At 44.0% G+C, this 25,687-nt stretch overlaps 1 protein-coding gene across 1 annotated transcript in view; it reads left to right on the top strand.

Annotated features, from left to right (window-relative positions):
- Positions 1 to 25,687, top strand: part of cpne4b (copine IVb) — a 92,168-nt gene that overhangs the window by 6,023 nt on the left and 60,458 nt on the right. Inside the window, exons 2-6 of the mRNA XM_060943202.1 lie at positions 11,752 to 11,931; positions 16,668 to 16,739; positions 16,871 to 16,945; positions 17,227 to 17,310; positions 17,391 to 17,480. Coding sequence (XP_060799185.1) covers positions 11,752 to 11,931; positions 16,668 to 16,739; positions 16,871 to 16,945; positions 17,227 to 17,310; positions 17,391 to 17,480 — 501 coding nt within the window. The remainder of the gene's footprint in view (positions 1 to 11,751; positions 11,932 to 16,667; positions 16,740 to 16,870; positions 16,946 to 17,226; positions 17,311 to 17,390; positions 17,481 to 25,687) is intronic.

Below are 25,687 nucleotides of genomic sequence, written 5' to 3'. Positions count from 1 at the left end.
AATTTCCCAGGGTAACAAAGAAGCTTCTATCTTTTAAGTATGAATTTAACCAATTGATAACTTTACCAGTCAATCCAACCCAGTGTTCAAGTCGATATAGCAGTGTGTTGTGATCAACAGTATCAAAAGCTGCACTGAGGTCCAGTAATACCAGGACCGATGTTTTGCCTGCATCAGTATTAAGACGTATGTCATTTATAACTTTAATCAGCGCTGTTTCAGTGCTATGATTGGCACGAAATCCTGACTGAAAATTATCAAAACGGCTGTTTGATATCAAGAAGGCAGTTAATTGATTGAAGACAATTTTTTCCAGGATTTTCCTGATGAATGGTAAATTTGATATTGGCCTGTAGTTATTTAACACTGAAGGATCCAGATTATTTTTTTTAAGAAGGGGCTTTACAACGGCTTTTTTTAGGGACACAGGAACAACGCCAGTCTCCAGGGATGTATTTATAATTTGAAGCACATCTGTAATTATAAGATGAAGAACAGACTTAAAAAAGTTGGTGGGCAGAATGTCCAGTTCAGATGTTGAGGAACTGAGATTTTGTACAGTTTTTTCAAGAGTCTCATAATCAATTAAACAAAATTCTGACATTGTGTTGAAGTTATCTATCTGTGTCATTGGTGATTGCAGTTTTTCAATTTTTTGCAACTGAGATATATTATGAGAAATATTCTGCCATATTTTATCAATTTTACCTTTGAAAAAGGATGCAAACTCATTGCATTTATTAACTGAGAGAAGTTCAGGTGCTAATTGTGGTAGGGGATTAGTTAGCTTCTCTACTGTTGAAAATAGCACACGGGCATTGTTCATATTCCTGCTGATGATGTTGGAGAAGAAAGACTGTCTTGCTTTACGAATTTCATAATTATAATTACAAAGCATCTCTTTATAGATTTGATAATGGATGTGAAGTTTAGATTTGCGCCATTTTCTTTCAGTCTTTCTACATTCTCTCTTTAGCAGTTTAACAGCCGGGTACTGCTTCCATGGTGCTTTCTGCTTATCATTGACTCTTTTTATTTTGAATGGAGCAATATCATCCATAATTTGGGTCATATTTAAATTAAAAAATTCCAGTAAATCATCTACAGAGTCTGACATTTTGGTTGAGTTCTGAGAGAGAGCTTGCTCAAAGAGAGCGCATGTGTTGTCTTTTATGACTCTCCTACCTATAGTCGTTGAGCTATTCTGAATGTGAGGAGACATAGAAACATCAAAGAAAAAACAGAAATGATCAGATAAGGCCAGGTCAACAACAGTATTAGAAACAGTAAGACCCTTTGTGATGACGAGGTCAAGAGTATGACCACGAGAGTGGGTCGGCCCCTGTACATGTTGTACTAGGTTGAAGTTGTCAATAATTGCAAGTAGTTCTTTGGCATAAATGTTATCAGTATTATCTACTGTGGCAGCGGGGGCGTGGTCAAGCGCCGGTCTGTGACAGGAGGGCAGAGTTGGGGAAGGTAAGTGGCAGAATCGCTTCACCTGAGTGTAATTAACCTGTGTTTTGTGTGTGTTCTCCCCAGTAAACCGCCCTACTTAAGGAGGGAAAGGGAGAGCGGAAGGGGGCTTCTTCCCCAGCAGAGCCGACAGTGTGTGCGTGCGTGTGTCTCTGCCTGTTGGTTTAAATATTGTTCGACTGAAAAGTTCGGCAATAAAGCCTTCTGAGAACCTTGATCTCTGTCCTGCCATCCTCTGTGCTCCACCCACATGCTATTCTCGCTACAGTGGTGCTGAAACCCGGGAAAGGTGGAGCATCAGTCCTGCAGCCCCATGGAATCCTCCCCGTTCGCGGACTTGGTCCACGCCCTCGCCACGGCTCAGCAGAGCCAGCACCAGGCACTCGTCATGCTCCGGAAGGAGCAGGAGCGCCGCTTCGAAGCCCTGGTGCTGGCTCAGCAGGAAGATCGAGAGGCGTTCCGGCGTCTCCTCGCGTCGGCGGGGTCCACCAGCGCCCCGGCCGCGGGCCCGTCTCCCCTCACCTTAAATAAGATGGGCCCACAGGACGACCCCGAGGCTTTCATCACGTTGTTTGAGCAGGTCGCCGAAGCCTCGGGGTGGCCGATGGAGCAGCGCGTGGCGCGCCTCCTCCCCCTCCTGACGGGAGAGGCGCAGCTGGCCGCACTACAGCTCCCCGCCGATCGCCGGCTGGCCTACGCCGACCTTCGCCGGGCTGTCCTCCAGCGCGTGGGGCGCACGCCGGAACAGCAGCGCCAGCGCTTCCGCGCGCTGCGGATGGAGGAAGTCGGCAGCCCGTTCGCGTTCGGCCAGCAGCTCCGGGACGCCTGCTGGCGGTGGCTGAGGGCCGAAGATCGCGATGCCGAGGGAATCATCGACCAGGTGGCGCTGGAACAGTTCATCGCCCGCTTACCAGCCAGAACCACGGAGTGGGTCCAGTGCCACCGCCCGGCGTCGCTGGATCAGGCCGTGGGACTGGCGGAGGATCATCTGGCGGCTGTTCCGGCGGCAGGACAACCACCGACATCGTCTTCTCTCTCCTCTCCTCTCTCTCTTTCTCTCCCCCCTCCTCCCGTGTCCCGTCCTCGCCCCATTCCCCCACCACGGAGGCGGGGGCCGGCTCCACCCCAGCTGGCCCGCCGCACCCGTGGTGCCCTCCCGTTTCTCCCTTCTGTGTCTGTCTCTCCCCCCCCTCAGGTGAGTGAGCCTCAGAACACAGCTGCAGAGGGAAGGCCTGGGCCGGTTTGCTGGCGCTGCGGGGAACCGGGCCACCTGCAGCAACAGTGTGCAGCGATGGAGGTGGGGGCGGTGGTGCGGATCCCCGACGCGCCAGAGGCTGCCCTCGATCGGGCCGGAGCGTATCGCATACCGGTAAGTGTACAAGGGGCTACATATCAGGCGTTGGTGGATTCAGGCTGCAATCAGACCTCGATCCGCCAAAGCCTGGTGCAAGACGAGGCATTGGGGGGAGCACAAGGGGTGAAGGTGTTGTGTGTGCAAGGGGATATTCACAGCTACCCGTTGGTGTCGGTCCACATATATTTCAGAGGGGAAAAATCAATAGTGAAGGCGGCGGTTAATCCTCGCCTTACCCACTCTTTGATCTTGGGGACTGATTGGCCGGGATTTCGGGGTTTGATGGCACGCCTAGTAAAGAGTGGGTCCTGCCGGTTGATGGGGGAGGGTCCCGGTGTCGCTTTGGCTGGAGCGGCGGTCGCAGAGCCGTCTACGTCATCTCCCCGACAGAGTGAGGAGCCCCCGGCCCCTCCTCTTTCTATTGGGGAATCCCTCGCGGATTTCCCACTGGAACAATCGCGAGATGAGACTCTGCGACACGCGTTTGACCAAGTGAGAGTAATCGATGGTCAAACGCTCCAGCTGAACGCCACCCCGCCCTTCCCCTATTTTTCTATTTTGAAGGATAGGTTATACCGAGTGACGCAGGACACTCAGACGAAAGAGCGGGTCACCCAGTTGTTAATTCCAAAGAGCCGCCGGGAATTGGTATTCCAGGCGGCTCACTTTAATCCCATGGCTGGACACCTCGGGCAGGATAAGACACTCGCCCGGATAATGGCCCGATTCTATTGGCCGGGGATTCGCGGCGACGTCCGTAAGTGGTGTACGGCGTGCCGCGAATGCCAGTTAGTAAATCCAGCGGCCATTCCAAAAGCGCCCTTGCGCCCCCTACCATTAATCGAGACCCTGTTCGAAAGAATTGGGATGGATCTCGTCGGGCCATTAGACCGGTCAACACGAGGGTACCGCTTTATATTGGTTCTGGTGGACTATGCAACGCGATACCCGGAAGCGGTGCCTCTTCGCAATATCTCAGCACGCAGTATTGCAGAGGCCCTCTTCCACGTCATCTCCCGGGTTGGAATCCCGAAAGAGATTCTGACTGACCAGGGCACCTCGTTTATGTCACGAACACTGAGCGAACTGTATGGGCTACTGGGTATTAAGCCGATCCGCACCAGCGTTTATCACCCACAGACGGACGGTTTAGTTGAACGGTTCAATCACACCCTCAAGAATATTATCAAAAAATTCGTAAGTGAGGACGCACGTAACTGGGATAAGTGGCTCGAACCCTTGCTGTTTGCAGTGCGAGAGGTCCCCCAAGCCTCCACGGGGTTCTCCCCATTTGAATTATTATATGGGCGTAAGCCGCGCGGCATCTTAGATGTACTGCGGGAAAATTGGGAGGAGGGACCTTCACAGAGCAAAAACGAAATTCAGTATGTTATGGATCTGCACGCAAAACTCCACACGCTCACCCACCTAACTCAGGAGAATTTGCGGCAGGCCCAGGAACGGCAAACCCGCCTGTACAACAAGGGCACGCGCCTTAGAGAGTTCACTCTGGGAGATAAGGTACTCGTCCTGTTGCCCACGTCGAGCTCCAAATTAATCGCCAAGTGGCAAGGACCCTTTGAGGTCACACGGCGAGTCGGGGACGTCGACTATGAGGTTAGGCGAATGGACAGGGAGGGGGCGCTACAGATCTACCACCTCAATCTGTTAAAACTCTGGAAAGAGGAGGTCCCCGTGGCGTTGGTGTCGGTAGTTCCGGAGAAGGCGGAGCTGGGGCCGGAGGTCCAAAAAGGGACATTGGCATCTCGTACCTCTCCGGTCCCCTGTGGAGACCACCTCTCCCCGACCCAACTCACGGAGGTTGCCCAGTTGCAGGCCGAGTTTTCGGATGTATTCTCGCCCCTGCCCGGTCGCACTAACCTCATAGAACACCACATAGAGACGCCCCGGGGGTGGTAGTGCGCAGCCGTCCTTATAGATTACCCGAACACAAAAAAAAGGTAGTTCGGGAAGAACTTCAGGCCATGCTCGAAATGGGCATCGTCGAGGAGTCCCACAGTGACTGGAGCAGCCCGGTGGTCTTAGTTCCTAAGGCCGACGGCTCGGTCCGGTTCTGTGTGGACTATAGAAAAGTCAACACGGTGTCTAAATTCGACGCGTACCCAATGCCTCGTATTGATGAGCTGCTCGATCGACTAGGCACGGCTCACTTTTACTCGACACTGGATTTGACGAAGGGATATTGGCAGATCCCCTTGACTCCATTATCCCGGGAGAAAACGGCCTTTTCCACACCGTTCGGCTTACACCAGTTCGTCACACTTCCGTTTGGGCTGTTTGGGGCGCCCGCTATGTTTCAGCAGCTGATGGACCGGGTCCTCCGGCCCCATGCCACCTACGCGGCCGCTTACCTAGACGACATCATTATTTATAGTAATGACTGGCAGCGGCACCTGCAACACCTGAGGGCCATCCTTAGGTCGCTGAGGCGGGCGGGGCTCACTGCCAACCCGAAGAAGTGTGCGATTGGGCGGGTGGAAGTACGGTATCTGGGCTTCCACTTGGGTAACGGGCAGGTGCGTCCCCAAATTAATAAGACAGCAGCGATTGCGGCCTGCCCGAGGCCCAAGACCAAAAAGGGGGTAAGACAGTTCCTGGGGCTGGCTGGCTGGCTATTATTGTAGGTTTATACCTAATTATTTGGACGTCACCAGCCCGCTGACTGACCTCACTAAAAAGGGGGCGCCAGATCCGGTCCAGTGGACGGAGCAGTGCCAGCGGGCTTTCTCTGAGGTAAAGGCTGCACTGTGTGGGGGGCCACTTTTGCACTCCCCTGACTTCTCTCTCCCTTTTTTGTTACAGACGGATGCGTCGGACAGAGGGCTGGGGGCCGTTTTGTCCCAGCAGGTGGGGGGAGAGGACCGCCCAGTGTTATACATCAGCCGGAAGCTGTCAGTGCGTGAGGGGCGCTACAGCACTATCGAGAAAGAGTGCCTGGCCATCAAGTGGGCGGTCCTCGCCCTCCATTACTACCTGCTGGGGCGCTCTTTCACCCTCTGTTCGGACCACGCGCCCCTCCAGTGGCTGCACCGCATGAAGGATGCCACCGCGTGGATCACCCGTTGGTATCTGGCGCTCCAACCTTTCAACTTCAAGGTGGTCCACAGGCCGGGGGCGCAGATGGTCGTGGCGGACTTCCTCTCCCGTCAAGGGGGGGGGGAGTCGGCTGCGGGCCGGACGGGCGCCCGGCCTGAGTCGGGCGGTGGGGGTATGTGGCAGCGGGGGCGTGGTCAAGCGCCGGTCTGTGACAGGAGGGCGGAGTTGGGGAAGGTAAGTGGCAGAATCGCTTCACCTGAGTGTAATTAACCTGTGTTTTGTGTGTGTTCTCCCCAGTAAACCGCCCTACTTAAGGAGGGAAAGGGAGAGCGGAAGGGGGCTTCTTCCCCGGCAGGGCCGACAGTGTGTGCATGCGTGTGTCTCTGCCTGTTGGTTTAAATATTGTTCGACTGAAAAGTTCGGCAATAAAGCCTTCTGAGAACCTTGATCTCTGTCCTGCCGTCCTCTGTGCTCCACCCACACCCTATTCTCACTACATCTACATGCAAGTTAAAATCCCCAGATATAATAAGACAATCAAACTCTAAGCAAATGACTGATAACAGTTCACCAAACTCTTCAAGAAAGACTTTGGCTGAATGTCTCGGAGGCCTATAAATAGTTAATAATAATATGTTAGGAGAGCATGTAACAAGTGCACATAAGTGTTCAAAGGACATAAAATCACCAAGTGAGGATTGTTTACATTGAAAAGAGACTTTGAATATATTTGCGATCCCTCCACCTTTCCCTTGTCAGGTAACATTCAAAAAATTAAAATTTGGGGGAGCTGCTTCAATAAGGGTGGTAGCACTATTTGCTTGATCCAGCCAGGTTTCAGTTAGAAGCAAAAAATCAAGATTGTGTTTGCAAATAAGATCATTAATTAAAAATGACTTGTTTAAAAGTGATCTAATGTTCAGAAGAGCTAGCTTTACAAAAATTCTAGAAGTAATATCTGCTTGTGCACTCTGATGCTGTTTTAAAACAGGAAGGAGATTAGATTGGTTCACCCCCAGGGTTAAATGTGCTCTATGTTTTCTGTTTCTTATCAACACAGGAATAGTGTCAACATTGGGTCCCAGCTGGTTTCCAACACTACACCCATTTGCAGGGACCCAGAGTACATCAAACAAGACTTTCTAAATGTTCCATTTGGTTTGAGGGTGAAAGGATTGGAGATGACATGTATCTTTTGGATGGTGAAAAAGATTTGTAGCCAGCTGAAAGTCCTGGACGAACACAATTTTGATGAACTGGGTACACTGCTTGTCGCGACAGATTTGGGCTGGAAAAAGAGAGTGTAGCCATTGGGAGCAATTTTTTCATGCTATTTGGGAAATCCATCCAAGGAGAACTGGAGTCATCTGTCCTTGAATGTTGGGAGGCCTGCAAGTCAGATGTTTGTGTGTCCTTGATGACGACTTGCAAAGATGATTGTTTAGGCTTTGTAACTATGTCAGTCTGCGACATCTTATCAACTGTTTTCCTCGGTGCTGGCTGAGAAAAGATTGCAAGTTTGTAGTGGTCTGCTAAGACTTTGGCTCCAATCCAGCTGAGTTCAGTGCTATTTGGCTTGTAAAATTCTCTGCGATTCCAGAAAACGTTAAAATTGTCTATGAAGTTCATACCAAATGAAGAACAAGTTTTTCCAAGCCAGGTGTTAAGACTGAAAAGTCGAGAAAAAGCAAAACCTCCTCTCGCTGGGAGTGGGCCACTGATAAAAGATTGAATTCCAGTCTTATAGAGCTCAGAAAAAAGTTTTCTGAAATCATCTTGGACAAACAGCTGTTCTCTGAAAACATTATTTGCTCCCACATGCACAACAATACGTTTAATAGTTTTATGCTCGGACATGAGTCTCAAAATGCTGTCTTTGGTGTCAGAGATGGATGCATTTGGAAGACAACAAATAATCATCTCATAACCTTTTAATTGTCTTACAGTGGAATCACCAAGAACAAGGGTTGTGGGATCAGGTGGTGTTACGAGCTGCTTTTTGCCTCTTCTCACAGCTCTTCGATCTTGGTGCGATCTCTTTTTACTATGTGTTTGTCCGCTTGACAAATCCTCTTCCACATCCCTGAGGCATTCAAATTTGTTCTGAAGCCTTATAGGCTGTGGATTTTCCATAGGATTGTAGATCCTATTGTAATTTGTAGAACGAGCTGGTGTTGAAGTAATTACTCTTCTGTTTTTATTTTTGGGCTTACCACCCATCATTTGCCAGTTTTCTGTACTCACATTTTGCACAGCTTGAGTTATGAATTCTTCCACTTGATCTGCAATGTCCTCGGTCTGTCGGAGTGCAATCTCTGCATTCTCAGCCACTGTTTCTGTACTCCTTTCCTGAGATATCGCTTTTAATTCGTCCATCTTTGGCAGAGCATTAATCTTTGATTCCAGAATAGAAATCCTCTGTTCTAATTCCATGCATTTTCTGCAGGATTTTTTGCTCCCTGGCATTTTGTAAAAAAAAAAGTGGAAATTAAATTAAAATTAAATTAAAAGCTTATAAAGATGAAAAATAAAATGAGAAAAAAAATAGTGGAAATTCAATGAGAAAGTAAAGTATAGAAATAAAGATCAAGAAAGCAGGAGCAAAGCAAAGAAGTGTCCTACTCGCTTGAGTAGGAGGAGCAGAAAAAGAACATATTGAATTTCATTTTTACTTTGAGAAGTCCCCTCCTCCCAGTTTTGATTAATGATCTCTAAGACACCACAGGGCTTGCACCCATACAGCAATTCAAAAGGGGAAAACCCGGTGGAGGCTTGTGGGAGCTCGCGCACAAGAGAGTCGAGCCACCTGTCCCAATTTTTAGCATCCCCATGAACGAACTTATGAATTATGTTCTTAAATGTTTGGTTAAAGCATTCAACCAGCCCGTCTGTTTGCAGATGATAAACACTAGTATAAATCGATTTAATCCCCAACAATTCATATAATTTGTGCAGTGTGCGTGACATAAACGTAGTGTCTTGATCAGTCAGGATTTCTTTCAGAATCCCAACTCGGGAGATAATGCGGAAGAGTGACTCTGCAACACTGCATGCTGAGATATTGCGGAGCGGCACTGCTTCCGGGTATCACGTTGCATAATCCACTATGACTAACACAAAGTGATACCCACGTGCAGATGGATCTAATGGCCCAATGAGATCCATGCCAATTCTTTCAAAGGGGATCTCCATCAGTGGCAATGGGCACAATGGCACTTTTGGTGTGGCTGCTGGATTTACCAGCTGGCATTCGTGACATGCCACACACTACCTGCGAACATCAGCACAAACCCCTGGCCAATAGAAACGGGCCATGAGATGATTCAGTGTTTTATCCTGCCCCAAATGCCCAGCCATAGGATTATGATGAGCCGCATGGAATAAAAGTTCCCTGCAGCTCTTTGGGACCAACAACTGTGTCATCTTTTCCTTCATTTGAGTGTCCTGCATCACTCAATATAGCCTATCCTTAATAATAGAAAAGTATGGGAAGGAAAGTGCAATGTTAGGCTGGAGGATTTGACCATCAATTACTTTCACTTGGTCAAAGGCGTGTCTCAGAGATTCGTCACACGTCTGCTCCAATGGGAAGTCCCCTAAGGGATTCCCCAAAGAGGGAGGAGGGCTCTCCTCACTCTCTCCATCATCATGATGCGCTGCTGATGCAGACAGTCCTGAGACCGCCTCCCCAGTCAACGTTGTGGCAGGATCCCCCCATGACGTGCTATTGCAGGACTCACCCACAACTATCTGTTTCATTCATGTTCTAAACCCTGGCCAATCGGTCCCCAGAATCAGTGGGTGAGTGAGGCTCAGACTAACTGCTGCCTCTACATTATGGTTTTCTCCCCAGAAGTGGATAGTGACGGGCATCAGCGGATATTTGTGTATATCACTGTGCACACACACAACCTTCACCAAACGTGCATTTCCCAGTGCTCTGCATTGAGTCAGGCTTTGAGGTATGGAGGTCTGATTGCAACCTGAATCCACCAAAGCCTGATGTGTACCCCCTTGCATACTCACAACAAGCTTGTATGCCCCCGTTCAATCAGGGGAAGCCTGAGGTGCATCAGGGACATGAATCCATAGCCCCGATTCCTTGTCAAAGTGCTGATTCCCTGTCTTCCCTCTGTGCCTACAGACCTGCCTGGGCTTGCTCGCGGTTCTGGTGGGCATGGATGAGTTCATCTGGGGAGAGAGAGAGGGGGTTAATGGCAGCACAGACACAGAAGGAGAAGGGAGAGTAGAAACACAGAGATAGACATGGGTGCAGGGAGCGGGTTTCAGGGGAGTTGGCCCCTGTTTCTGCAGGTCTGGGGTAGGGGAGGGTTGAGGAGAGGGACAGGGGGAAGGAGAAAGTGAGTGAGAGAGAGAGGGGGTGGTAACAGAGACTGCTTCCGGATACGCCATCAGATGATCCTTGGCCAGTTGGACCACCTCCTCCAGCAACATTGTTCAGTAACACCGGACCCACGCTGACATCCCACTCAACAGCTGAGCAACGAACTGCTCCAGTGTCACTCACTCAATGATGGCTTTGACGTCACACTCGCCAGCCAGAAGCCACTGTCGGCAGGCAAACTGAGCTGCTGGGCGAACGTGAACGTCTGGCTCACTTCATTGTAAGCCAGTGAGCGGAAGCGCTGGCACTGCTGTTCTGGGCTGCGGCCCGCTGTAATATGGCTTGTTTCAGGTGGGGGTACTCCAGCATGGTAGTGGCCAGGAGCTGTCAGGCCGTGAGCTGGGCTTCCCCTGACAGGAGCGGCAGTAGGCAAGCTGCCTACTGTGAGGTTGGCCACGAGCTCGCCTCCACAACACACTCAAACAGCTTGATGAAGGCGTCGGGGTCATCTTGCGGCCCCATGCTGGAGCACCCGCAGACTGGACCCAGCTCCATATCACCCGCCGATCCTCTGCCTGGGCTTCGAGCAAAGTCCGGAAGTGCTGACCCAGGTCGACGGACAGCACAACGAGGGCGTGCTGCTGGTGTTGAAGGTCATCAGTGAATGTTTTGAGGAGTTCTCGGACTGGCTCAGATCCCATGGCGGCAATTGTTCCCCAGTCCAGAGTTTCAGCACCAGTGGAACAGTTCTCTGACTTTGGGAAACAGAAGAATAGGAAGCAGGCTTCAAAACAGGTGAGTTATTTTTATTGTGCACACTTATCAGTGACTATTCACAAAACTTGAACACACATCCGACAGGGTGTTACAGCTCTCTCTCTCTTGTTCCTGACTGTCTGAAAGACACACAGAGACACAGGTTAATAGACAGTCAGTAATTTGACACAGGTGTACCTCATCACCTGTTACCTGCTGGTTCAATCTGCCTCTTCACCATTTACAGCCGACGCTTGACCACACCCTCGCTGCCACACAGATTTAAGCCACTTTTGTATGAGGCCCTACATTAAATTTATATCTGATAATAGCCAAGCAACTAGAACAAGAACTGATCATGAATAATCCATGAGTAATGTTAACATCACACTCAAACTGAACATTACAGTTCTCACACACCGCTCAGCACAGACAGATGTGCCAGGAAGTCTTCAACATTGAATCCAAAATTTTTTTTAATGAATGATTTTTTTTTTGTTATTATTCTTCAGTTAAATATTCTTCTACAGAACTAACCTTGCTTGAGTATCCCAAAAGAATCACAGCACAAAGATAATTGTTAAATGGTAGAGCAAGCAGCACAATGAACACTCTCTCTCCTAGTTAAGTTACTCATAGTGTTAAGAGGCTTTTGGGAAACCCACCCCTTGTTTGTAAAGCAACATTACAAAGACATGCATTGTTGGTTGGCCCATATTAGACATGAGCAGTGTTCTGACTGGATGAGTTGTCTGTGTTTCAGGTGGACCGGACCGAGGTGATCCGCAGCAGTATCAGCCCTGTGTTCTCCAAGGTCTTTACTGTAGACTACTACTTTGAAGAGGTGCAACGTCTTCGCTTTGAGCTCCATGACATCAGCAGCAACCATAATGGACTCAAGGAGGCGGATTTCCTAGGAGCCTTGGAGTGCACACTTGGACAGGTGTGTGTTTTCTCTAGTGCAGGAAAACACACTTCGATAAGTGCACTAGGGAAGGGTTAAGTGTGAGTCAGGAAATGCACCAAAGGGAATTTGGGACATTAAATGTGAGCTTAGAAGACAACATAAGTGGTAAAAAAGTGTATATCTGGTGAGCATGTCACTTGGTAACAATAGTTATGGACATAAATATAAATTAGGCATATCAGGTGAAAATTTTAATTCAATCCAATTTGCTTGAAGCTGCTCTCACTGAAATCAGAATTGGATGCAGAACAGCAAACTTTTTACAGAATTAAAATATGTTTATCCATTCTTGAGATATTACAAATCAAAGATTGAAAAAACGGCTTAATTTTTGGAAAGCTGATGTAATATTCTCATCTCATCTCATTATCTCTAGCCGCTTTATCCTTCTACAGGGTCGCAGGCAAGCTGGAGCCTATCCCAGCTGACTACGGGCGAAAGGCGGGGTACACCCTGGACAAGTCGCCAGGTCATCACAGGGCTGACACATAGACACAGACAACCATTCACACTCACGGTCAATTTAGAGTCACCAGTTAACCTAACCTGCATGTCTTTGGACTGTGGGGGAAACCGGAGCACCCGGAGGAAACCCACGCGGACACGGGGAGAACATGCAAACTCCACACAGAAAGGCCCTCGCCGGCCCCGGGGCTCGAACCCAGGACCTTCTTGCTGTGAGGCGACAGCGCTAACCACTACACCACCGTGCCGCCCCATGTAATATTCTGTATTAGGATAACATGGTCCAAAATGGGCCTCATTAATGAATGAGATCAAATGTTTTTTCTTAACTTTATTTTTCAAGCTATTTACATGGAAATTGGCAGACACATAGATGGTTGTATACTGAATACAAAGTTTGAAAAATTAGTACAACCCCGATTCCAAAAAAGTTGGGACAAAGTACAAATTGTAAATAAAAATGGAATGCAATGATGTGGAAGTTTCAAAATTCCATATTTTATTCAGAATAGAACATAGATGACATATCAAATGTTTAAACTGAGAAAATGTATCATTTAAAGAGAAAAATTAGGTGATTTTAAATTTCATGACAACAACACATCTCAAAAAAGTTGGGACAAGGCTATGTTTACCACTGTGAGACATCCCCTTTTCTCTTTACAACAGTCTGTAAACGTCTGGGGACTGAGGAGACAAGTTGCTCAAGTTTAGGGATAGGAATGTTAACCCATTCTTGTCTAATGTAGGCTTCTAGTTGCTCAACTGTCTTAGGTCTTTTTTGTCGCATCTTCCGTTTTATGATGCGCCAAATGTTTTCTATGGGTGAAAGATCTGGACTGCAGGCTGGCCAGTTCAGTATCCGGACCCTTCTTCTACGCAGCCATGATGCTGTAATTGATGCAGTATGTGGTTTGGCATTGTCATGTTGGAAAATGCAAGGTCTTCCCTGAAAGAGACATCGTCTGGATGGGAGCATATGTTGCTCTTGAACCTGGATATACCTTTCAGCATTGATGGGGTCTTTCCAGATGTGTAAGCTGCCCATGCCACACGCACTAATGCAACCCCATACCATCAGAGATGCATGCTTCTGAACTGAGCGCTGATAACAACTTAGGTCATCCTTCTCCTCTTTAGTCCGAATGACACGGTGTCCCTGATTTCCATAAAGAACTTCAAATTTTGATTTGTCTGACCACAGAACAGTTTTCCACTTTCCCACAGTTCATTTTAAATGAGCCTTGGCCCAGAGAAGATGTCTGCGTTTCTGGATCATGTTTAGATACGGCTTCTTCTTTGAACTATAGAGTTTTAGCTGGCAACGGCGGATGGCACGGTGAATTGTGTTCACAGATAATGTTCTCTGGAAATATTCCTGAGCCCATTTTGTGATTTCCAATACAGAAGCATGCCTGTATGTGATGCAGTGCCGTCTAAGGGCCCGAAGATCACGGGCACCCAGTATGGCTTTCCGGCCTTGACCCTTACGCACAGAGATTCTTCCAGATTCTCTGAATCTTTTGATGATATTATGCACTGTAGATGATGATATGTTCAAACTCTTTGCAATTTTACACTGTCAAACTCCTTTCTGATATTGCTCCACTATTTGTCGGTGCAGAATTAGGGGGATTGGTGATCCTCTTCCCATCTTTACTTCTGAGAGCCGCTGCCACTCCAAGATGCTCTTTTTATACCCAGTCATGTTAATGACCTATTGCCAATTGACCTAATGAGTTGCAATTTGGTCCTCCAGCTGTTCCTTTTTTGTGCCTTTAACTTTTCCAGCCTCTTATTGCCTCTGTCCCAACTTTTTTGAGATGTGTTGCTGTCATAAAATTTCAAATGAGCCAATATTTGGCATGAAATTTCAAAATGTCTCACTTTCGACATTTGATATGTTGTCTATGTTCTATTGTGAATACAATATCAGTTTTTGAGATTTGTAAATTATTGCATTCCGTTTTTATTTACAATTTGTACTTTGTCCCAACTTTTTTGGAATTGGGGTTGTAAAAAACAATTATGCAAATTAGTTTTTATTTACTATTAATTATGCTAATGAGGTAAAACATTAAATTGGTACACTCCCTTCTTCAGAGTTTCACCAAATGGCTTTATTTGGGCAATGTAACTGATCTTAACTCTCATTTATACCGTACATCACAAAGAAGGAGAACTGAATGTTAATTGTAAAAGTATAGTATTCACTATAGTATTATAAAAGTATAGGATTCACGATAGAAAATATTCAAGAGTTAAGCAATGAAAGATTTGGAAACTTAGATGAGCGTCTGCATGCACAATTTTCACAGCATGGCCAGTGAGCGTCCGATATGCCTATATAAATACCAAGAACAGTTATAACAGAAACTGTAAAAGTTGTAGCAATAAGCAATGATAGAAACCTATACATTATATAGACATGACTGTTTTACTGGGAAATATGCCATTAATTTTTTTAATACAAGTTATATCCAAGACATAGAGAACCAAAACCATGACATAAATCTCTCTATGTCACTCGTGAGGAAATTGATGAATTGTTTTGATAAATTTGGGTACTTTTTGTTTGTGAATGTGTCTATATAATTAAAAGAACATCACACATTGGCTTGAAGATATGAATTTATCTTCTCATTTTGAAAAATTTGCATTTTTCATATGAAATACATTGCAGCTCTGACTGACATATTTCCCGATATTTCAATCTGATGACGTCACTCCCAGTGTGTTCCCACTGGAAAGATGTGCGTTGTCTCATCTCATCTCATCATCTCTATCCGCTTTATCCTTCTACAGGGTCACAGGCAAGCTGGAGCCTATCCCAGCTGAATGGCAAATTGGTTTAAAATAAAACTTCTTTTGATTAATGTGCATATTTTTTGTGGATGTGTCCATATAATATAAAGAACATTACACAGTGGTGTCCTGGGTTCGAGCCCCGGGGCCGGCGAGGGCCTTTCTGTGCGGAGTTTGCATGTTCTCCCCGTGTCCGCGTGGGTTTCCTCCGGGTGCTCCGGTTTCCCCCACAGTCCAAAGACATGCAGGTTAGGTCAACTGGTGACTCTAAATTGACCGTAGGTGTGAATGTGAGTGTGAATGGTTGTCTGTGTCTATGTGTCAGCCCTGTGATGACCTGGCGACTTGTCCAGGGTGTACCCCGCCTTTCGCCCATAGTCAGCTGGGATAGGCTCCAGCTTGCCTGCGACCCTGTAGAAGGATAAAGCGGCTAGAGATAATGAGATGAGATGAGATTACACAGTGGTGTGAAAATGTGAAGTTTATCTTCTCATGTTGAAAAATATGTTCACTCATTCGCTTTGCACACTTGTGAATATGTTCACCACTCGAAGATAAACTTCATACCTTCATGCAACCGTATAATATTCTCTCTCTCTTTAACCTTTCTTTGTTTATAGTAGGGGTGTAACACAGAGCCATCTGTATCACTGACACCAATGAAAAGGAAATCGACTCATCAGACATTTTCAATCAGTGTAAACAAATGAATTATTTTATTGCCGCAGTTCTGTTATAAGATTAGTCAGGACACTGCTGGGTTTCTGTGTGTAGAGTATCGTGACTTTGTGTTTAGCTGCTGGTGAGCAGGGCGATGGGAAAATGGAGGGGTGTCAGCCCCCTGCTGGGCAACAATTCACACCTCTCCACAATAACACTGGTAAAGAGATAAAATAGAAAGCACAATTAAAGCTTTTTTGATCATTAAAAAATAATAATAATCCCTGCAAATTTTTAAAGCGCTGAGTGTCTACTTTCATATGAACCATTAACCAGGACTGGGGAGTGTGACATCATAAATCAGTTCAATGCTGAACATGGACATGCCCAAAACACCTCTGTTAAAAAGAGTAAAAGCTCAATATTAAAGTAAAACATCATGATTGCATGAGGGGTTTTTTTTGTTTTGTTTTTTTCTTTTGTCTTGCGGGATCACAGTCCTGATGTACACTCTTAGTATTAAGCTTTTGTCAAAATCTGTCAAGATTTTGTTTAAAGAAAAAAGAAAGAAAGAAACTAACTCTGCCTGTTGTATTTGTTTCGGATACATTACCGGTTCAATCTGAGCAAGGTGTTCCTTTTGTTACATCCCTCGTCAGTTACATTTTAACAGTCATTTTGGCAGCAACTTATCAGTTTTAATAAAGTTTTCACTTGTGTTAAGATTCAAGCTGCAGAATTGTTTGCTGTTTGCCAACTCATTATCTCATTTCTCTGCACAGATTGTGTCTCAGAGAAAACTCTCCAAAGCGTTACTAAAACAGGGCAACACAGCGGGCAAGTCTTCTATAACGGTAAGTAAATACGCACACACACACACACACACACACACACACACACACACACACACACACACACACACACAGAGCGACTGGCACAGCCTGATATCTTTCCACCAAGCAATTGCACTCTGATGGTCTCGCAGGTAACAGCAGAGGAATTATCTGGGAATGATGATTATGTGGAACTTGCCTTCAGTGCTAGAAAGCTAGATGACAAGGTATGACCTTTATAACACATGCATTATTTGTGAACAAAGATTTGAGCATAAGCAGTTTATTAGTTAAATTGTGTCACAGTTATTGCCGAGACTCAAAACCTTTTCCTGCTGTTTGCTGGATTTAATTTGATTCTCTGTTCTTCTTTAAACCACTTGAAAGTTTGTTTAATAATCGAGCACTTTGGAAGATAAACTACTCATCCCTACCCCAGTGAACTCTGTCTCTGCTTTTTTATAAGTGCAGTTGTCCAGGTTGTCCAGTTCACACATTTCTGTCTCAGGATTTTTTTAGCAAATCAGATCCATTTCTAGAAATCTTCAGAGTCAATGACGATGGTACTGGGTCCCTCGTGCACAGAACTGAGGTATGCCCCCGAACACAAACAACCTCACACTACCAAACTAAATACCAGTTCTGTGGTCAACTTTGCCTTTGTCATTACAGACCATCATGAATAATCTAAATCCAGTGTGGAAATCATTCAAAGTGTCACTCAACACTCTCTGCAGCGGGGACCATGAGAGAGAGCTGAAGGTAGGACAGATCTTCACATCCTTTTGTCTGCATTACTCAGTCTTATCAGTGCTGTGGAGCTCTGCACTGGAACAGGAAACTGTCATGCAGCAAGACCATGGAAGCAGGTTACTAACAATAAATATGATCATACTCTAAATATTATTAACAACTATTTCCATTTCTTGTAATGCACAGCCCTCTACCCTGTCAGATCACATACACAAGCACAATCACGTGTTCTGATTAACCACACCTGTCTTCAAGACACAAACGTCCCTACATAAGCAAACACACTTTTGTTGAGAAGTCTAGTTCCCAAATCAAACACCGGGGCAGTGACAATATTTTCAAGTCTCCATGATAAATTAATATTATATTATACATGTTGAATATTACAGTATATCATATACTGAGTGTATACTGATTACATTTAAAGGTAGACTAACGTTCAGATTTTTCAAGTTTAGGTCATAAAAATAATTTTCCCTGACACCCAATTATTTTTGTTTAGTGGACCGAAAGCTACTAAATTCGAATCACAGACTTCCAATTTTACTAGATTTCTTTAAATAGAACAATTACTGAATTTTGAGCCATGTGACCCAAATTCTCCGCTATTTTTTCCTGCTTCACCATGACGTAATACAAGATACTATGTCATGCATCACGTGGTGGGCTTTCCCCATTTGTGCAAGGCATTGTGGGATACAAATTTGAAGCAGGAGAGAAAAATGGAGGACACGAGTGTGCGAATGAAATGTGAAAGACCAACTACAGTAACAGAAAGCGAGAAGAAAAGATGTTATATTGCAAAGGAAAGAAAATGCAGGACCAAATTAATAAATATTGGCGGTCAGCAAGCACCTTGGTGTGATCAGCTGTTTGTTTAGCGGCAGAATTATGCAACTGTCAGGGCACGGTCAAAGGTAAACCTGTAGATGGTAGTAATGCAACACTGCATACCAGCTGCTGTAAAACCCAGAAGAAGGTGGTAAACCTGTGCATGCGCACACGGACTTCCTCTGTCTGCCTGTCTGCTTGACTGTGCGAAGCGAGCGATTTCATGCGCATTATTTGCTAGGGAATCCCCTCAAATTAAATAACTTCCCAGCCACAGAATGAAATGGCCTGATATTTTGTGAGATATTACAGAAATAAACATATATATCAATGACCAAAGTTCAGAGGGAACTAAACTTCACTGATTTTATGAAATTGAAAGGCCATCTAGCTTTAAAGGTGCACTATGTAGGATTTAGTGGCATCTAGTGGTGACGTTACAGATTGCAACCAAATGAATACCCCTCCCCCACCCCCCATTCCAAGTGGGTATTAGATCCTACAGCTTCAGGTGCAATAATATCTCGCAGGTTTACACCAGCCGTGACACAACATCAGTTTAATCCCAGTTACACCACATGCATAGACACTTTTTTGTTTATCTTCACGACTGTTAGGCTAATCAATATTTCAATGGTTTTTGGTTGGTTTCCAGTAAATTTGTGATATAAAACTAAAATTAACAATGCTAGTGTCGTAAACACTTTTGAATCTTGGACTGTATGTGGTTGTTAGGCTCGGTGTTTGCCTAGGCTTTATGTGTACACTTACACTACATGTGTAGGAATAAAATTTTACTTCAAACAGGCTTTAACTGTGAGCATAATATTATTTTATTGGAACCACCAAAACAATTACACAAGCAAGAATACATCTCCAGTGACGTTCACCCCTTCTTTATTCTTCTTTTTTGTTCTTTCTTCTGCCACTTTTAAAAACACAAAACATGAAACACACTCTCTAGAGATGCCATTTTGTTTGGTTTGTCCGTTCTTGGCTCCTGTACAAACCTGGCGGCTCAACATGGCGGACCTGCTCTCTATGTAGATATGATAAGGGCTCATTCTAAACTTACTAAAACACAGTGATTCATAAATCCAGGTGATTATACACTAATGAAAACACAATTATGAATATTATATTCCATTTCTGCTAATAGATCTCCGTAACTCCTACATAGTGCACCTTTAAGTCTAAACTGAGGCCAATTTACTTTTGAATCATTCACAGTTTGGGTTCGTTTTAACACTGATTGTAGCTGTAGAGAACAATATCCTGCTTTTCCTCTGTGAATGTTTTTTTTTAAACAATAATGCCACACCCTATGACAGGGTGTGCTCCATGAGAGACAAGATTAAAGCAACGCATAATCAACAGTCATATGTTTCAGAAAGACACAGCTGATATTGCATGGCTTCTTACAGGGTCTTCAGGGTCATATCAGTGCAGAATGCCTGTGACAGATTCCCATAACAGCAGTCACTTCAATTCCACTGCAGGATATGAGCCAACATCTCTCATAGCCTGCTAATTAGTTAGCATCACTGAATGCAGCAGCTAGCTGACAGTTAGCTGAGTGGAAACGACATGGCATAACAACGAGAAACTGATGCTAAAGTTCCCTTCAAGCCTCAAATCTCTGTGTTTCCTCAGCTCTGATTTTGCACTTTGAAAACTGATAAGAGCCCTAGCAGATTTCAGTAAAATATTCAGATTAAAATGTATACATATTTAATGCACATTTTTAGGAAAACATTGTGTAAGATTATCTAATTTTAGATGACACAGAAGATGCTTTTTCAATTGTGTAAATCACATCATATTATCAAATATGTTCTATTCTAAGGTTTGTTTTTCAATTACCCCACACATCTTTTTTTATGATTTAAATAGTAATTGGGCATGCTGAGGTGTGTCATTCATGCCTTTGTCTGCAAGACTACAACTCCCATGATCCTCAGCCTACAACCTCATCACATCACCTCCTGCCAAGCATGTTATCCCCTCTCAGTCATCTGATTACTAACTGAACTTGCCTGTTTGCAGTCATTCTACTCCCTTTAAATAACCTGGACTCTCATTGATATTATGAGAAGTTTCATTCCAAGTCAGGGGTCATGTAAGTGCAAGAGGACTTTTATTTAAAAATTCCAAACACAATTGGCTTAATATGTTCCTTCATTCACCTTTGGTATGACCCGACTGGCTTTTTGGGGGAGGGGAGGGATATGTGCATACAACTGTCATCTTTGGCATTATGGTCATCAAGTGCACTCATGTACCTGTTTGATGAACTTTCTCTATTGATCTCGTTGATCCATTGGGAAGTACCTCTCTTGGTAAATTTGTATCTCATTCCATCTGCTCTATATACGGTATGTTGTTTCTGGGTGGCCCCTACTTCATTTACCATGCTTTTGTTCCCAAAACAAAAGCTGTGATGCAACTTCGTTCTTACTCCTGTGAATATGGCTGCAAAATCTTAGTCTGCATTCTCAAAGGGTTGCTGAGATTGATGGTATATCTCCATCAAGTCAAAATCCCTCTCATGCCAGGATCTGGTCTTCCCAGGCAGTCTCCTGTCCCAGTACTACTCAACTCCTTAAGGTGCGGCGCCGATCTCCATTTCGGTAGCCCTCGGCCTCTCACCTATTATATAGCTAGGGTTACAGTGGGGAGCTAGTTCTCTGGTAACCGTGAGAGTTTGACTTCCCCACTCGCATCTGTATTACAGCGTGAGTTGCCAGATGGCAGTAGGTACCATTTTTATGATGGTCTTTGGTATGACCCGACCATGAGTAGAGCTCGTGATCTCCTGATCGAGAGGCAGACACGCTAACCACTAGGCCAGCTCGTGGTTATATCTCTGTAGAGTTCCTCATTTGTTAGGTGGTCTTGCCAAGTGACGTCTAATGCAACACGTAGTAATCAGGTATAGCAACCATCCAGTTGTTCCTCCAATGTCTTTGTTAAAGTCCAACTTTCTGCTCCGGAAATAAGATGCTTTCCACTGATGCTCTGAATAAGCGAACTTTAAGCTGCCTGCTGAGATTTGACTTTGAGATTGTCTTTAATTTATTAAGTGCTGCCCATGCCTTTGCTTTCCTGATATTCATGTCTCTCTCACTTTGTGCAATCCAAGACCTGAGGTATTGAAAATCTTCAGTCTGCTTCAGCTCACTGTTGTCCTAAGTGGTAAGAACTAACCCTTGCTGATTGAATACCATGAACTCAGTCTTACTTGCATTGATATGGAGTCCCACATCCTTTGCAGCTGATTCCACTCTAGTTAGAAGACTCTGAACTTTTTTGAGGTTGTCTGGTATCAGTACAATATAGTCTGTGAAGTCAATATCAGTAATTGTCATTGCTCGGTATTGTCTACTTTGTCTCTGTTCAAGGGTAAATCCAAATTCCTCATGACCATCTATGGCTGTTCTCACTGTATAATCTAGGGTGACAATAAATAGGAATGGAGCTAGTGTATCACCCTGTAGGATGCCTGCTAGTATGGAAAAGAATTCGGTTTCACCATTAGGAGACAATACTTTAGCAAATGCAGGGCCGTTGACAGCTTTGGCTGGGCCCGGGACAAAATAATCTGAGTGCCGCCCCCCCCCCCCCCCCCCCCCCCCCCAATCTGAGTGCCTCCCACACACACACACATACGCGCGCACGCACATCGCCACACAGCAACCACCCACACCCAACCCCTCTTTTCACAGTCTCCATTCACTCCAACTCTTAAATAACAGGTATTCCAAGCCCATTATAACAGTCAACCATTTTATTTCAACATATTTACAGTTTGAACATTTCCTTAGTCTGCAACTATTCAGGTGCGAAATGCAATGCGCCGGACTTTTGCTGTGGCAAAGTCGTCAATAAGGTCATTGAAGTCCAGCTTCTTTGCAAGTTCGCGCTCTATAGAGAGCATAGCCAGCCCATTGAGCCTCTCCTGTGACATGTTTGAGCGCAGGTAGTTGATAAACCAAAATGATTGTTTACGGGATGGAACTGGGCCTCAATGAGAACGGAGTTATGGCTTTCCCAAAATCTGAACATAGAAGCATCACCACTAGTGATGTGTACAGTGAGTTTTTCAGTGTATTTTTTTGTCTTGTTTTTCATAAACGTCCTTTCTGTACTCGATTTAGAATGTTACAAAAAAAATTGACACCCTCCCAACCACGTAACATTAGCCTATCTGACCTGGGGGCTGACACGTTTATTACGGATAAACCAAAAGGATTACAACGTTCCCTGGATATAGAACTGGACCGAGAAGATTTCAAAATCTTAACATGTAAGCAACAACAATAAAACAGAGGTTGTTTTATTCATTTAGGGCTTATCAGGCTACTTTCATTAATTGCGCTTTTCATACAGGCCTATCATTTTTCACTTGAGCAAGGGAATTGTTTGAAGAGTATCCAGTCTAAGCGAAAGTTTAATGTTTTGCAACAGACTAACCTCAAAACACCCCATTTATAGCCCATTCGTTACATTAAACTCTATCTAGCTGGCAATTTCACATGCCGTCGTATCTACACGGGATGATTTCCAACAAAATAAGGTTTAATTAACAAGAGGCAGCGTTCCACGGGCTTTCAGCTAACCGGAGTCCAGCTCAGCGCAGCTCAGCAAGCGTGCCTAAAACATTTGGATATGATTGCGGGCCAATGTGCTATTCTTTGCTTCATTGAGATATATGCAACACAGTGTTATTAAACCGATATGTTTATGAAATAATTCAATGCCCTGTGCATTTCAGTGTTCACTCAGTGTACCCTGCTATCCCCTACACTGTAAAAAATGAATCACCCAATCTACTTAAAAAAAGTGAGGCAGCTATTTACACGCATTATAAATGAGTAGATATTACTTTCTTGAATTTTAAGTAAATTTACTTTAAAAAAGTGATCAAATAGATTTACCCACTAAAAATGAGTTCTTAATTTTTTTAAGTAAGTTAGATTAAAAACAATGAGTAGGTGTAACAACTTATATGTAGGTAGAATTTTATTATGTATTTGCTTAAATGTACTTTATATTTAAGGTATCTTACCCAGTAATGTAATTAATATTGCTTAATTTTGTTTCATTTCAATATCAGAATTGCTAGATAAACATAAGAAAGGAGACCACGCTGTTATGCGTTTTATGCCTTTTATTTTACTTTCAAGTGAAAGTACAACTGAACATTATTTTAAAATTGAAGTTGTACAGAACCAACATTTGGTTGGTGTACCATCAAAGCTAAACGGTAGCTGGTTAACTGTGAAACAAACTTAACATGGACCAACTGAATTTCTTAATTTATCTTATTTTTCTTATTTCTTCTCATTTCTTCTCATTAATTAAAAAAAAAAGGAAATGTGTCACCAATATATTTAGCACTGGATCGCTAGAGTTACAATATGCCTGACAGAAGAAAACCTAGCCAAGGCCTTGGCTTGTAAGAATAATAATGTCTTAACAGTAGCAGGTTAAATGCGAAACTGAAAACTGAAGTGAAAAGTTCTTGGAAAAAAAAAAGTTGTACATAGCCGTGTAAAATGGCACATTTGTAGGTAGGTATGAAAAAAAGGAAATACCTAGGTATGAAAAAAAGGAAATGTGTCACCAATTTATTTAGCACTGGTCCCCTATGGTCCAATATGCCAAACAAAAGGGGAAAAAAAATCCAAGGCCTCGTCTTGTAAGAACATTAACAGTACCAGGGACATTTTGAAGCTGAAACCTGAACTGAAAAAGAAGTTGTACAGAGTTGTGCAGCTCTCTCCCTGTGGCATAAATTGATCAAATATGTTCTATCACACCACACTCATCAGCATCGTTACCTATCGCTTTCATCTCTTGATTTATTAAGTTTCTGCCATTGCACAAATAAACTAACAATAAAAATAAGATATAAAATGAAATTATGTAATAAAAAACTTAGTAAACTTAGTAAATGGCAGGGCAAACACAACAGAGCTAGGCTCCAATAACAGTGCCGCCTATATGACTAAAATAATTTCAACTAAATACTAAATAGATGAGATAATCTAATGATAATCATAAAACATGTAAATATGGACAACTCTTAAACAATTAATATGATAGTTAATTAATATCCGAGTATTAGTTAATAACAACATTGCTTAGGTAGAAGAAGATTAAGAGAGGAAGAACATTTAGGACACAGGGATTTCCAGGTTAAAAAGTTAAATTGATTGTATGACTTGTCACTAGCGTCTTTATAAAACTTGAGCAAACAAGATTTGAATTGAGCAAGCGAAGTGGAGCTGCGAATAAAAACTGGGAGATTATTCCACAGTTTGGCTAATCGATTAAAGTAGGAAGCTTGGAAAAGTTTAGTACGACATCTAGGAACATGAACATCTAAGTCGGACGAATTACGCGTAGATCTAATAGACATTTTAGGTTTAACAAAGTCAGTAATATTAATGTTGTAGTATCCTAAACGACATCTAAAATAAAATATGAGGTCTTTAGCCTCATGCCAGTAAGTTAAGGGCAATAAGTTAGTTTGCCTAAGCCTATCTATGTAAGGTACTTTATTTTGCCAATGTAGGTTAAGAATAAACTTGGTTGAACGACGTTGTAGCTGTTCAAGTCGCTGCATGCTACAAATAGTTTGGGGAGCCCAAAGTTCACTAGCATACCCCACTTGAGATCTGATAAATGTAAGATAAAGCAATCTCCTAGTTGTAAGACTGAAATTCTTATTTAGATGTCTACATAAAAAACCCAACATTTTATACCCTTTTGAGACAATTTTAATGATGTGACAGTCCCATTTTAAGTTAGATGTAATGGTTACACCTAAGTCTCTTTGTGATGTTACTTGATTTAGTGGCACACCGTCCATTTCATACTGATAGGTTATAGGTGATTTCTTTCTGGTAATTGACAATGCTTCACATTTTGAACTGTTATAACGGAGACTCCATTGCTTGCTCCAGACGCTAAGAGTATCAAGATCACTTTGAAGATTTTTTGCGTCATCTTCACAGTTAATCTCGTTGCACAGTTTAGAATCGTCTGCAAATAGGACCACGTTGTTGTTAACAGCAGTGGGTAGATCATTCACATATACTAGGAATAGAAGAGGACCTAGAATACTGCCCTGTGGTACTCCAGAAGTAACGGGAAGACTAGAAGACGTCACTCCATTGATAATACATTTCTGGTGACGATCGCTTAAATAGTTTTCCATCCATTTAAGAAGAGTATCAGAAATGCCGTAGGTAGTGAGTTTGACAAGCAGTTTTCTATGCGATACACTATCAAATGCTTTAGCTAGGTCCAGATAAATGACATCAGTCTGAAGACCTTTATCCAGACTTAGTCCCACGTTATGATAAAACGACAACAAC

Source organism: Neoarius graeffei, chromosome 16 (genome assembly GCF_027579695.1).
Source record: "Neoarius graeffei isolate fNeoGra1 chromosome 16, fNeoGra1.pri, whole genome shotgun sequence".
In the NCBI taxonomy this organism is placed as follows: Eukaryota; Metazoa; Chordata; class Actinopteri; order Siluriformes; family Ariidae; genus Neoarius; species Neoarius graeffei.
The sequence above is the reverse complement of the archived record's forward strand: the minus strand, read 5'-3'. Positions and strand labels throughout refer to the sequence as shown.